A 13,697-nucleotide genomic window follows, 5' to 3' on the forward strand; every position below is an offset into this window, starting at 1 on the left:
TGCCACGTATTTTGTTTCTGAGGTTATGATGTTTTCAGTGCCAGGAATGGTTGTGCACACGTGTAATCCCAGTGACTTGGAAGGCTGAGGTAGAAGATCACAAGTTCAAGGACAGCCTGGACAACTTAGTGAGACCCTGTCTCCAAGTAAAAAATAAGAAGGGATAGGGATGTAGGTCAGTGGTAGAGTGCTCCTGGGTTCCATCCCCAATACCATAAAAACAAATAAACAAAACCTGTACTCACTAAGCTACCATGCCTAACATGGTAGCCATATATTCTGCCATTATCATCTAGGGTCCTTCAGGGGGTCAGATTGATAAATTAAACAGATGTCCTTCACCCTGTGTCCATCATATCTTTAAGAGTGACACTGATTTCCATTGTCCCCAGAATGCACTGTTGTGTGCTAGTTGGGTGGGGGATGGTGGTGGTGGTAATTCCAGTGACTTTTGCTTGGTCTTCCCATCATGATACCTCTTAACTCCACAGGTCCAGGACCCAATGTGGTGTGGTGCAATCTGCTGTTATATCAGTTCAAATGATAAATTCGAGGACCAGGGAAATGACCCCTGGGTAGATATGTGGATTCAGTAGACTCACTATAAGCCAGACATCAACCAAAACTCCAATTATTATCTTGGCTTCATATTCTCTAGTCTGATGAGCTGCTAGGATGATGTGTCCAGTCTGCATGTAGGATCTTCCTTTGTCTTCCATCACAGGTGAGAGATTGCCATCTCTGCATAGGAAGATGGTTTAGAGGAGTCTGAGGAGTTAAAACCTAAATGTCCCCAACCCAGGTCTCCAGGTGTCCAGGGCATAACAGACCTTGGCATAACAGACCTACCTTGGTTGGCTGTCAGTTGTCCTTCAAGTGTGTCTGCTTTCATGGGTAAGCCTGAGCTTGGTCCTGGTTTTCTCTTTTCTCTAAATGCAGGTGATCAAAGGTTCTTGAGTGCCTTTGAGAAGCCCTCTGGTTTTCACTTCTGCCTTTCAGTTGCATTTTCTCCTCTGCTGTTACATTTTTGAAGAGTAGGGATTCTCCAAGTGAGGTCATCCAAGTAGTATCGGCTTAAGAAATGGAGATTCTCAGCCTGCCCCAGCAGCAGAGTCAGAAACTGGCTGTGGAGAGCAAGTAATTAGAGATTTAACAAGCCTTCCAGATGATTTCTGGGCAGACTGAGGTTTGAGGACCATGGTGTAACATCTGTAGTGCTTAGTAATTGCCATGTACTACCCAAGGAATAGTAGACCTTATCCTTCTAGCTACTTCTATTCTTTAATCATAGCCACCTGACAGATTATTGCACCTGCTTTCACTGATTCAGCTTTCTAGATCTTGGTCTCTGAAAGTTTTAATTAGCATGCAGTCTAGTGTAAGGGGTTGTGTGTGCTCTACCCACCACAGTGATGGGGTCCTCTTTGTTAGGTGGTCCTCTGTGTTAGTTCTTAGTTCCTGCTTCCTTGGACCACTCCTAGTATCAACTACGACATATTGGGGTCTCTATAAGCAGATGCTAAGGTGGTATTTGGAGTGCAGGATGTCTATTAGGTATAAGGAACCCTATGAAAGGAAGAGGTATAAGGATTGGACAGAGGTATAAGGATTGGACATAGCTGAACTATGAGTAAGGCCCAGCGAAGCCTCATTCAACCTGGGGGTTATCTGTGGAGAGAATTTTACCCAGTAGAGTTGGGCTGAATTAGTGGAACTCTTATACTTCTGCTAAGCTCAATACCTGATGTGGGCCACACCTGATGTTGGGGGATAAGGCTCAGCACTGGGGAAATACCCAGAAGGACCTGACAGCTGAAAGCTCTTTATAGTCACACTTTCCACAGCTGGGCAGTGAGTCTGTGTCTGTCACAGCATACTCACCGATTCACTGATTTTTTTTTTCCCTTCCTTTTCTGTTTTCCTTTTTCCATCTTAAGCTCTATGCATGTTTTATCCCATCATCTCTCATAATTCCTTTGTTTCTGACACCTCTATTTTTACCTTGTATATTTATTCCATTCACTGTTTTTATTTCCTATTAAAAATCTGATTTCTGAGATTAATTTCCCTGCTGTTTAAAAATGTATTTATAAGTTAAAGGTGATTTTTGTGCTGTTTAACAAGTGAAAAGAAGATGGTCTTAGGATATTATATCTAAGAAGATCCTAAGGTCCTGTTATCTCAACCCCTGTCTAGTGTATAACAGTAGACATCGTGGCTATAAAGTGAAAGACATCTCACCTCACTCAGGTGTCTACCTGGGTTGGTATGCACGTCAGCAGTATGATATAGCTTGGTCTGTGGCTTCCTAACCTTGACTCTGAGATTTCCAGGAGACAAGACCCCCCTCAGCACAGGTGCTGCTTTCATAAACTTTGAATGATCACTTAAATGAGTAACTTAAACTTCCTTAAGTTGAAGAAATGAACTTGGTAACTGACCCAGGGTGAATACAGGTTCAAGAAAGGGGGAAACATTTCCTAAAGTCTTCTCTGGGTGGAGACCCTTCTGGCCAGTTGATCATCAGTCTCCCTGTGTGGCCTGTTTCCACCATCCATCTTGTAGGACTGGAACCAGAATAAGCTGCCTGAGTATTAGATGATGATTCATCTTTGATGTGATTCCAACCAAAGGGGAGAAGTTGCTTCTGTGGAGCTGGTTAACAGGACCACCCAAGAGTCCTGACATGACATTTGGAGATGAGGATGGGGTTCTTGTAAGCAAGTGAGTCATGATATCCTGATTCATAGGAGAACCAATAGAGTGAATGGGAACCGGCCCTGATCAAGAAATTAGGTGAAATCTCAGCTCTTTGGAGACTGAGGCAGGAGGATTGCAAGTTCAAGGCAACTGGCTGACCTGCTCGTTTTATTCACCTATTAGTGTTAAAGTGTTCTTTCCTAACAGTCTGGGAGGGAACACAGGTAAAACCTCTTTTGTCATTTGTAAATCTGAAAATACAGTCCATTAGTAAGTACAGATGTTTTCTGATTTACTTGTAAGCTCATTTTGTTTTCTCCCGCAGGCCATCAAGCCCTGTCGTCCTATGACTAACAATGCTGGTAGACTTTTCCACTATCGGATCACAGTCTCCCCTCCTACAAACTTTTTAGTAAGTTCCTAATAAAATCAAATTGTGTATAATTTAGAATGTAAATAGATTAAAATGGGAATATACTAAGTTACAGATTCAGTTCTTTAATGTTCTTTTAAAAATAATTTTGTTGATAAAATTGACTTTTATCATAATGGAAGTTTATTTCAGCTCCCCACCACTATACTACTGTATGTTTTTTCATTTGTATTATTGGTACTACACAATAGCCAAATTCAAAATAGCCAGTGAATTATAGAGGTGTTAGTTGAAGGAGTGATGTGGGAAAAATGAGAACATTTCCATATCTCTTAACAATCAGTGAACAACTTATTTATTGTCTTGTGACCCAAATAAGAAAATCTACAGTATATTTATGACAATAATAATGGCAACTAATATTTTTGAGCATATACTATGTTCTAGACACCATTCTAAGTGTTTAGCATGTATTAATTTAATTCGCCCAACATACCTGTTCAAAGCCATTATCCACATATTGCATGGGTTTTTTAGGTGAGGTTTCATAATTTCTCGAGATTTCTCAGGTGTCAAGGGGCAGGTGGTTATTTGAACCCAGGGATCAAGCTGCAGTGTCGGTGCTTATATATTATTCTGTTATGCTGTATTGCCTCTCACAGTATGAAATTTATTTATTCTTATCAAGACATTTCTATTTCAGAATTAGAATATTCAATAATTATGTATTTTAATAACTTCATGGATAGTCATATATCATAAAATTCGCCCATTTAATGTGTATAATTTATGATTTTTAATGAAAACCATCTTCACAATCTAACTTGAGAACATTTTTCTCATTTAGTAGAAACCTGTGCCCATTAGTAATCAGTTCTTTCCTACACCTTAGCCTTAGAGGATATTTTCTGTCTGTGGAGTTGCCTGTGTTGATATTTTACATGTAAATATGTGGTCTTTTGTGTCAGACTTTTTTCTTTTTTCTTTTCTTTTTTTTTTGATCATTCTTTTTTTTTTATTATAAACAAATGGGTTACATGTTGTTTCTCTGTACATGGCGTAAAGGCATACCATTTGTGTAATCATAAATTTACATAGGGTAATGTTGTTTGATTCATTCTGTTATTTTTTCCCTTCCTCCCACCCCTCTTTTCCCTCTATACAGTCCTTCCTTCCTCCATTCTTGCCCCCCTCCCTAACCCTAACTCTAACCCTAACACTAACCCCTCCCTCCCCCCATTATGTGTCCTCATCCACTTATTAGCGATATCATTCGACCTTTGGTTTTTTGAGATTGGCTTATCTCACTTAGCATGATATTCTCCAATTTCATCCATTTGCCTGCAAATGCCATAATTTTATCATTCTCTATGGCTGAGTAATATTCCATTGTATATATATACCACAGCTTCTTTATCCATTCATCAATTGAAGGACATCTAGGTTGGTTCCACAATCTGGCTATAGTGAATTGAGCAGCTATGAACATTGATGTGGCTGTATCTCTGTAGTATGCTGATTTTAAGTCCTTTGGGTATAGGCCAAGGAGTGGGATAGCTGGGTCAAATGGTGGTTCCATTCCAAGTTTTCTAAGGAATCTCCACACTGCTTTCCAGAGGGGCTGCACTAATTTGCAGCCCCACCAGCAAGGTATGAGTGTACCTTTCTCCCCACATCCTCGCCAACACCTGTTGTTGCTCGTATTCTTGATAATCGCCATTCTAACTGGGGTGAGATGGAATCTTAGGGTGGTTTTGATTTGCATTTCTCTTATTACTAGAGATGTTGAACATTTTTCCATATGACTGTTGATTGCTTGTAGATCTTTTTCTGTGAAGTGTCTATTCATTTCCTTAGCCCATTGGTCGACTGGATTATTTGAATTCTTGGAGTAGAGTTTTTTGAATTCTTCATAGATTCTGGAGATTAGTGCTCTATCTGAAGTATGATTGGCAAAGATACTCTCCCACTCTGTAGGCTCTTTCTTCGCATTGCTGATAGTTTCCTTTGCTGAGAGAAAGCTTTTTAGTCGACATGTTGAAGATCTGGACCTACTTTTTCTTCTATAATCTGCAGGGTCTCTGGTCTGATTCCGAGGTCCTTAATCCATTTTGAGTTTAGTTTCGTGCATGGTGAGAGATATGGGTTTAGTTTCATTCTGTTGCATATGGATTTCCAATTCTCCCAGCACCATTTGTTGAAGAGGCTATCTTTTCTCCATTGCATATTTTTGGCACCTTTGTCTAGTATGAGAAAATTGCATTTATTTGGGTTTGTGTCCGTGTCCTCTATTCTGTACCATTGATCTACCTTTCTATTTTGGTACCAATACCATGCCGTTTTTGTTACTATTGCTTTGTAGTAGAGTTGAAGATCTGGTATTGCAATACCCCCTGTTTCACTCTTCCTCCTAAGGATTGCTTTGGCTATTCTGGGTTTCTTATTCTTCCAGATGAATTTCATAATTGCTTGCTCTATTTCTGTAAGGTACATCATTGGGATTTTAATTGGAATTGCATTGAATCTGTATAGTACTGTAGGTAGTATGGCCATTTTGACAATATTAATTCTTCCTATCCAAGAACATGGGAGATCTTTCCATCTTCTAAGGTTTTCTTTAATTTCTTTCTTTAGTGTACTGTAGTTCTCATTGTAGAGGTCTTTCACCTCTTTTGTGAGATTGATTCCCAAGTATTTTATTTTTTTCGAGGCTATTGTGAATGGGGTAGTTTTCCTAATTATTCTTTCCAAAGATTCATCACTTATGTATAAAAATGCATTAGATTTATGTGCATTGATCTTATATCCCGCTACTTTACTGAATTCACCTATGAGTTCTAAAAGTTTTCTGGTGGAATTTCCTGGTTCCTCTAAGTATATAATCATATCATCAGCAAATAGGGATAGTTTGAGTTCTTCTTTTCCTATTCGTATCCCTTTAATTTCTTTGGTCTGTCTAATTGCTCTGGCTAGAGTTTCAAGGACGATATTGAATAGAAGTGGTGAAAGAGGGCATCCCTGCCTTGTTCCAGTTTTTAGGGGGAATGCTTTCAGTTTTTCACCATTTAGAATGATATTAGCCATGGGCTTAGCAGAAATGGCCTTTACAATGTTAAGGAATGTTCCCACTATCCCTATTTTTTCTAGTGTTTTGAGCATGAAGGGGTGCTGTATTTTATCAAATGCTTTTTCTGCATCTATTGAAATAATCATGTGATTCTTGACTTTAAGTCTTTTGATATGGTGAATTACATTTATTGATTTCCTGATGTTGAACCAACCTTGCATCCCTGGGATGAAACCCACTTGATCATGGTGCACTCTCTTTTTAATATGTTTTTGTATGTGATTTGCTAAAATTTTGTTGAGAATTTTTGCGTCGTTGTTCATTAAGGATATTGGTCTGAAATTTTCTTTCCTTGATGTGTCTCTGTCTGGTTTAGGTATAAGTGTGATATTGGCTTCATAGAATGAGTTTGGGAGGATTTCCTCCTCTTCTATTTTATGGAATACTTTGAGAAGTATTGGAATGAGCTCTTCTTTAAAGGTTTTGTAGAACTCGGCTGCGAACCCATCTGGTCCCGGACTTTTCTTTGTTGGTAGGCTTTTGATGACCTCTTCTATTTCATTACTTGAAATTGGTCTATTTAAATTGTATATGTCTTCCTCGTTCAGTTTAGGCAATTCATATGTCTCTAGAAACCTGTTGATGTCTTAAAAATTTTCTATTTTGTTGGAGTATAGATTTTCAAAATAGCTTCTAATTATGTTTTGTATTTCAATCCTGTCTGTTGTGATATTTCCTTGTTCATTCCGAATTTTAGTGATTTGGGTTTTCTCTCGTCTTCTCTTTGTTAGTGTGGCTAAAGGTTTATCAATTTTGTTTATTTTTTCAAAGAACCAACTATTTATTTTGTCAATTTTTTGTATTGTTTCTTTTGTTTCAATTTCGTTGATTTCAGCTCTGAGTTTAACTATTTCCTGTCTTCTACTACTTTTGGTGCTGGTCTGTTCTTTTTTTTCTAGGGCTTTGAGCCGTAGTGTTAGGTCATTTATTTGTTGAGTTTTACTTCTTTTATTAAATGCACTCCATAAAATTAATTTCCCTCTAAGTACTGCTTTCATCGTGTCCCAGAGATTTTGATATGATGTTTCTTTGTTCTCATTTACGTCTAAGAATTTTTTAATTTCCTTCCTAATATCTTCTGTTATCCATTCATCATAATAGCATATTGTTTAATCTCCAGGTGTTGGAATAGTTTCTGTTTTTTACTCTTTCATTTATTTCTAACTTCAATCCATTATGATCTGATAGAATACATGCTAGTGTCTCTATCTTCTTGTATTTGCTAACATTAGCTTTGTGGCATAATATATGGTCTATTTTAGAGAAGGATCCATGTGCTGCTGAGAAGAAAGTGTATTCGCTCTTGTTCGGATGGTATATTCTATAAATGTCTGTTAAGTCTAAATTATTGATTGTGTTATTGAGATCTGTGGTTTCTTTATTCAATTTTTGTATGGAAGATCTGTCCAGTGGTGAGAGAGGTGTGTTAAAATCACTTAGTATTATTGTGTTATGGTCTATTAGGTTTCTGAAATTGAGAAGGATTTGTTTGACATACATGGATGAGCCACTTTTTCGGGCATAGATGTTTATGATTGTTATATCTTGCTGATTTATGCTTCCCTTAAGCAGTATGAAATGTCCTTCTTTATCCCTTCTGACTAACTTTGGCCTGAAGTCTACATTATCTGAAATGAGGATGGATACTCCAGCTTTTTTGCTGAGTCCATGTGCGTGGTATGTTTTTCCCCATTCTTTCACCTTTAGTCTATGAGTATCTTTTTCTATGAGGTGAGTCTCTTGCAGGCAACATATTGTTGGATCTTTCTATTTAATCCAATCTGCCAGTCTGTGTCTTTTGATTGATGAATTCAGGCCATTAACATTCAGGGTTATTATTGAGATATGATTTGGTTTTTTTTGAGAATCTCTATCTCTTTTTTGAAATGATCTTTTGCTTCCTGCAGGTGCTCTTTCAGCTTATTGGTATTATCATTCATTGCCTGCATTTGCTCTTTTATCTCATCCTTTGCTTCGCGAATCATCTTAATCATGTATAATCTGAAGTCCTTTTCTGACATTTCTTCTAACATACTGTCATTGGATTCTATTACTATAGAATCTAGATTTGTTTGGATCATTTTCTTCCCTTGTTTTTCATGTTGTTCATGTATCTTCCCCTGTAGCGCTGCAGATCTGGGGTATTGCAGATTTCCCCCTATAGGCTTATAGTGGTCCTATAGGTGTCCAAAACCCTTTCTTTAAGGGGAGATATTAGCAGTGCCCAAATCAGACACTATGCAATCCTAGACCAAATAGCCCCTATGGGGACAATAACATCATGTAAATAAGGGAGAAAGTGACTCTGAGGGAACAGGTAAACAGAAGGAAAAGAAAGCAAGAAATGTAAAGAAATAAAAACTTAAATTTTTTTTTAAAAAGGAGAAAAAAGAAAATCTACTGTATAACAGTCATATACTAATGAAACCTCCTGATGTATGAGAGGTACCTGACAATGGGCTTCAAGCCTCCAGCAGGCATCGCAAGATGGGATTTGCCCCACCCGAAGATCGGAGCTACGGCTTCCAGGATTATCCAAGATGGCTGTTCTGGCTTCCAAATGTGTTGGCAAATGTGGAGCTGCAGCTCAGGGTTGGACATGGTCAGCTGGAGGTCCTGGAGACAGGATGCAGTTGGTCCGGCTGTGGTCCTGGAGGTCGGGTGTGTTTGTTGTGGTTGTGGGATCCAGGAGGCCGGGTGCAATCAGTTGTTCTGGGTTCCTGGTGATAGGGCACAGTCAGTTGGTCTGGGGGTCCTGGCGGCAGGGAGCAGTCAGTTGATGTGAGGGCCCCAAGGCAGGGCGTGATCGGTCGGGCTGAGGGATCCTGGAGACGGGACTCAGTCAGTCCGGCCAGGGGTCCTACAGGGCCTGGCTATTGTCTCAAAATGGCGGCAGCCACGTGTAATCAAACCTGCAGGTACTGTAACAGTGAACTTCCAGGCAGCAGCAGGCAGCTGGTTCTCCACTGGCGGTCTGCGGTCAATCTGCTGGCAGCTGTCGGACGATCGGGAGGTGAACCTCGAGCGTTGGGTGATGGATAGGGGCAAGGCAGGCGATGGACAGGCGAGAGGCAGGCAAATGGCGGATGACAAACGCCTGACAGTGAGCAATCGAGAAACAGATATCCTCTGCTTGAATCCAGTATTGTGGGGCGACGAGGAACGAAGCCTCCCTCTAGACCGCCATCTTGGATCTCTCCGAGATATGATTTAGTTTTCCAGTCATTTGGTTCATTTTTAAATTTTATTTATTTATTTATTTATTTATTTCACACGACTTGGTTCCTCCTTTATTTGACAATTCCTTTAGGATAATTCCTCCCTTTGCTGATTTGCTTCTTTGTTTTTCATCTCTTCCTCATGGAATATTTTGCTGAGAATGTTCTGTAATGCTGGCTTTCTTTTTGTAAATTCTTTTAGCTTTTGTTTATCATGGAAGGATTTTATTTCATTGTCAAATTTGAAGGTAAGTTTTGCTGGGTATAAGATTCTTGGTTGGCATCCATTTTCTTTCAGAGCTTGAAATATATTGTTCCAGGCCCTTCTAGCTTTTAGGGTCTGGATTGAAAAATCTGCTGATATCCATATTGGTTTCCCCCTGAATGTAATTTGGTTCTTTTCTCTCACAGCCTTTAAAATTCTGTCTTTATTTTGTATGTTAGGTATTTTCATTATAATGTGCCTTGGTGTGGATCTGTTGTAATTTTGTGTATTTGGAGTCCTTTAAACCTCTTGAACTTGATTTTCCATTTCATTCTTCAGATTTGGGAAATTTTCTGATACTATTTCATTGAATAGATTGTTCATTCCTTTGGTTTGTTTCTCTAAGCCTTCCTCAATCCCAATAATTCTTGAATTTGGCCTTTTCATAATATCCCATAGTTCTTGTAGATTCTGTTCATGATTTCTTACCATCTTCTCTGTTTGTTCAACTTTGTTTTCAAGGTTAAATATTTTGTCTTCAATGTCTGAGGTTCTGTCTTCCAGGTGTTCTATCCTATTGGATATGCTTTCTATGGAGTTCTTAATTTGGTTTATTGTTTCCTTCATTTCAAGGATTTCTGTTTGTTTGTTTTTTTTTTTTCAATATCTCTAACTCTTTATTGAAATGATCTTTTGCTTCCTGTATTTGCTGTTTTAACTGTCGATTGGAGCGATCATTCAATGCCTGCATTTGTTCTTTCATCTCATCATTCAGTGTCTGCATTTGCTCTTTCATCTCATCGTTTGCTTCCCTGATCATTTTAATTATGTACATTCTGAACTCCTTTTCTGTCATTTCTTCTGCCATGCTGTCATTGGGTTTTATTGATGTAACATCTAGATTTGTTTGGGGCATTTTCTTCCCTTTTCTTATATTGTTCAGGTATCAGTGGACCTCTGAGATATTGTAGATTTCCTCTATTGACTTATAATGTCCCTGAAGATTTCTAGTATATCCCCTCTTAGCCTTCAGTAGGCTGAAGTCCTGGAGGAAGTTGATAGTGCGGCATTCCACAAGGAAGCTGCCTCTCTAGGGATGGTGGCCTTCAGGTGTGGTATATTCCCTGCTAGTGGGCAGAGGTACCTCCACTTGTTGACCAATGGGCATCCAAAGGGGAACTAGGCTGCGGGCTGAGGCAAGGCCTGTTTGGGCCTGTGTCTCTGGTTTTACCATCCTTGTGGGAAAACCTCACCCGGCAGGGAAGACTCACCTGGTGGGGAGGTCTCGCTGGTCAGTTCCCCTCCTAGAGGTTCCCCTCAATCTACAACTACTGCCTGGGCTGGGCTGCCTTCCTTTGCAACGCTCCCAGGGGCCTGGACCTACCTCCTGGGCCTGGGAGCCTCACCCTTCGCAGACGAGTCTCCTTAGGCTGCCTCTCCTCAGAGAATCTGCCCGCAGTCCTGGAACCTTTGCTCCACCCCTAAGCGTGTCTCTGTGGGGCTGTTCCACCAAGAAGCCTCCTAGGTCCTGGGACCGTGCTCTGCACCTAATCGCCTAGCTCTTCGGCCCCTCTTCTGAGCAGCCGCCTGGAGCCCCATATAATCGCTCCTAGTCCCAGTGACCCACCACACGCCTCTTTCTCCAGAAAGCCGCCCGGTGTTCCGGCGCGGTCACCAGGAGTCCAAGCAACTCATTGTGGGCCTCCTCCTCCCGCCAACCGCCCATAGCCCTGGGCAGTCACTCCGAGTCCAAGTGACCCGCCCCGTTCCTCCTCCTCCTCCAGGTAGCTCCCCTGGTGTTCAGGAGCGATCACTCTGAGTTGCTCTGAGTCCAGGTGACCCACTGCACGCCTCCTCCAGGCAGCCGCCCGGAGCTGTGGTGCGGCCACTCGAGACCAAGCGACCCACTGCGCTCCTCCTCCAGGCAGCCCGCCAGTGTTCAGGAGCGGTCGCTTTGAGTCCAAAAAACTCTCCACTCTCCTCCTCCTCTGAGCCGCCTCCTGGAGGTCCAACGCAGTTACTGCGATTCCATGCGACCCGCCGCACTCCTCCTCCTCCTCCCCCCGCTGGTGTTCAGGAACGGTCGCTTTGAGTCCAAACAGCTTGCCATGCAGCTCCTCCTCCGTCAACCGCCTGTAGCTCTGGTATAGTCACTCCGAATCCAAGCGGCCACGCTCCTCCTCCTCCTCCTCCTCCAGGCAGGCCCCGGCATTCAGGAGTGGTTGCTCTGAGTCCAAACAGCTCGCCGCGCAGCTCCTCCTCTGGCAAGCGCCCGTAGCTCTGGTGCAGTTGCTCTCAGACTTTGTTCGTGCTGCATAATTTTTTCAAGAATTGCCTATGTTGTAGGACATGCCAGTACTTAATTCTTATTTTGTGTGGTGCTGGGGATCAAACCCATGGCCTGAGGTATACCAGGCAAGCACTCTGTCACTGAGCTATGCTCCAACCCCCTATTTCATTCCTTTTTATGGTCAAATGATATTCCATTACATTGTGTGTGTGTGTGTACAATAGATAATACCATATTTGTCCATCAGTTGATGGACATTCAGGTCATCTTCATTGTTTGCTATTATGCATAGTTCTGATGAGAACATTTGCACAAGTGTTTAGATGTGTGTTTTGATTTCCTCTGGGGGTATACCTATGACTGAAGTTTCTGGATCATATGATAGCTCTCTGTTTAATATTTTGAGGAACTGCCAAACTGTTGAGTTACTCAAATAGAAAGCAACAGTAATCCTGGCAAAACGAATAATGTATATTTGGATATTCTTTGATCCTTCCTGAGTTCTTAATATATATAATTTTTAAATGAATGGTATTTAAAATCTTTGTAAGAATGTGTCTATTAGGTTACCAATCTTTTGCTCCATATTTAACATTTAAGATTAAATATGTGCTGAGCAGGGTGGCACATGCCTGTAATCCCAGCGGCTTGAAGGCTGAGGCAGGAGGATTGCAAATTTAAAGCCGGCCTTAGCAAGTTAGCAAGACCCTGTCCCTATATTAAATACAAAAAGGGCTGGGAATGTGGCTCAGTGTTGAGCACCCCTGGGTTTGATCCCTGGTATGGAAGAAAAAGAAGATTGTCATAAGGAAGAATGTCTCATGGTTAGATCAGTATTTGTATCATTTAATTACAGATTCAGTTTTCAGGTAATGAAGATCTTGGAATTGTATGGGAATTGATCTGTTACATGTTTGGTGGGTTGGCTTCTCCTTGGTGAGGCTGGGAATGGAGCTATGAGGGTTTGAACTTTTGGCACCCTGAAGGCTTTCAGAGCCTTCTAGGAGCTTCTAGTCTTTACCATATTGATGCTGATTCTCTTCTTGATTTTGTGTTTGAGTCAGCTGTGGAATTATCTTGTTCCATATTAGAACTTCAGAAATATAATTTAGTAAGAGTAGGATTGTGGAATTAAATGAAACCATTTCCTATAAAATGAAGCTGTATGTAGCCCTTCTTGCTTTATGACACTGATAATTGGCATTGTCTCAGGACATAAATATTGTACTTAATACCTGAAACCAAAGAAACCCACCAAGCCAGGGAATTCCATTTAAAATTAACTTTTGTATAAAGTTTGGAAAAATGATAGGAGTGCATTAAGTTATTTTCATTTCTGCTCTTGGTTACTTGGTGCCCTGATGGATTTCTGCACATGCAAATTGTGGTTTGTTTAAATTGTTTTATGTTTCTGTTTACTTTTAGACTGACAGGCCAACTGTTATAGAATATGATGATCACGAGTATATCTTTGAAGGATTTTCTATGTTTGCGCATGCCCCTCTGACCAATGTAAGTATGTGCCATCCTGCTCACTGCCTTTCCCTTTTCTCCACCGCCTTCCTTTTTCCTTGTCTTTCCTTTGTCTTTTCTTTTCAAAAGTCAAAGTAGATTTCCCTTCCTCTGACTCCTAAGTAACATTAACTGTGCATCCTGCTGCATGAGTTGCAGGAAGTCTGCAGCAGAGTGTCAGGTGGGAGTGTGACATCTGTGCTAATGAGTCACAGATTTGGTCCACATTAAATGGTGTAGGTAAACATGTGTCAGAATAACATTTTGAGAGT

General features: G+C 40.8%; 1 protein-coding gene across 4 annotated transcripts in view; it reads left to right on the plus strand.

Moving 5' to 3' along the window:
* The window catches only part of DROSHA (drosha ribonuclease III), a 120,745-nt gene that overhangs the window by 24,718 nt on the left and 82,330 nt on the right, over window positions 1–13,697 (plus strand). For all 4 annotated transcript variants that reach the window (XM_079144479.1, XM_079144480.1, XM_079144482.1 and 1 more), the window contains 2 exons: window positions 3,026–3,112; window positions 13,339–13,425. In XM_079144479.1, the coding sequence (XP_079000605.1) occupies window positions 3,026–3,112; window positions 13,339–13,425 (174 nt within the window). The remainder of the gene's footprint in view (window positions 1–3,025; window positions 3,113–13,338; window positions 13,426–13,697) is intronic.

This window comes from Sciurus vulgaris (genome assembly GCF_902686455.1).
Source record: "Sciurus vulgaris genome assembly, chromosome: 6".
Lineage (NCBI taxonomy): Eukaryota > Metazoa > Chordata > Mammalia > Rodentia > Sciuridae > Sciurus > Sciurus vulgaris.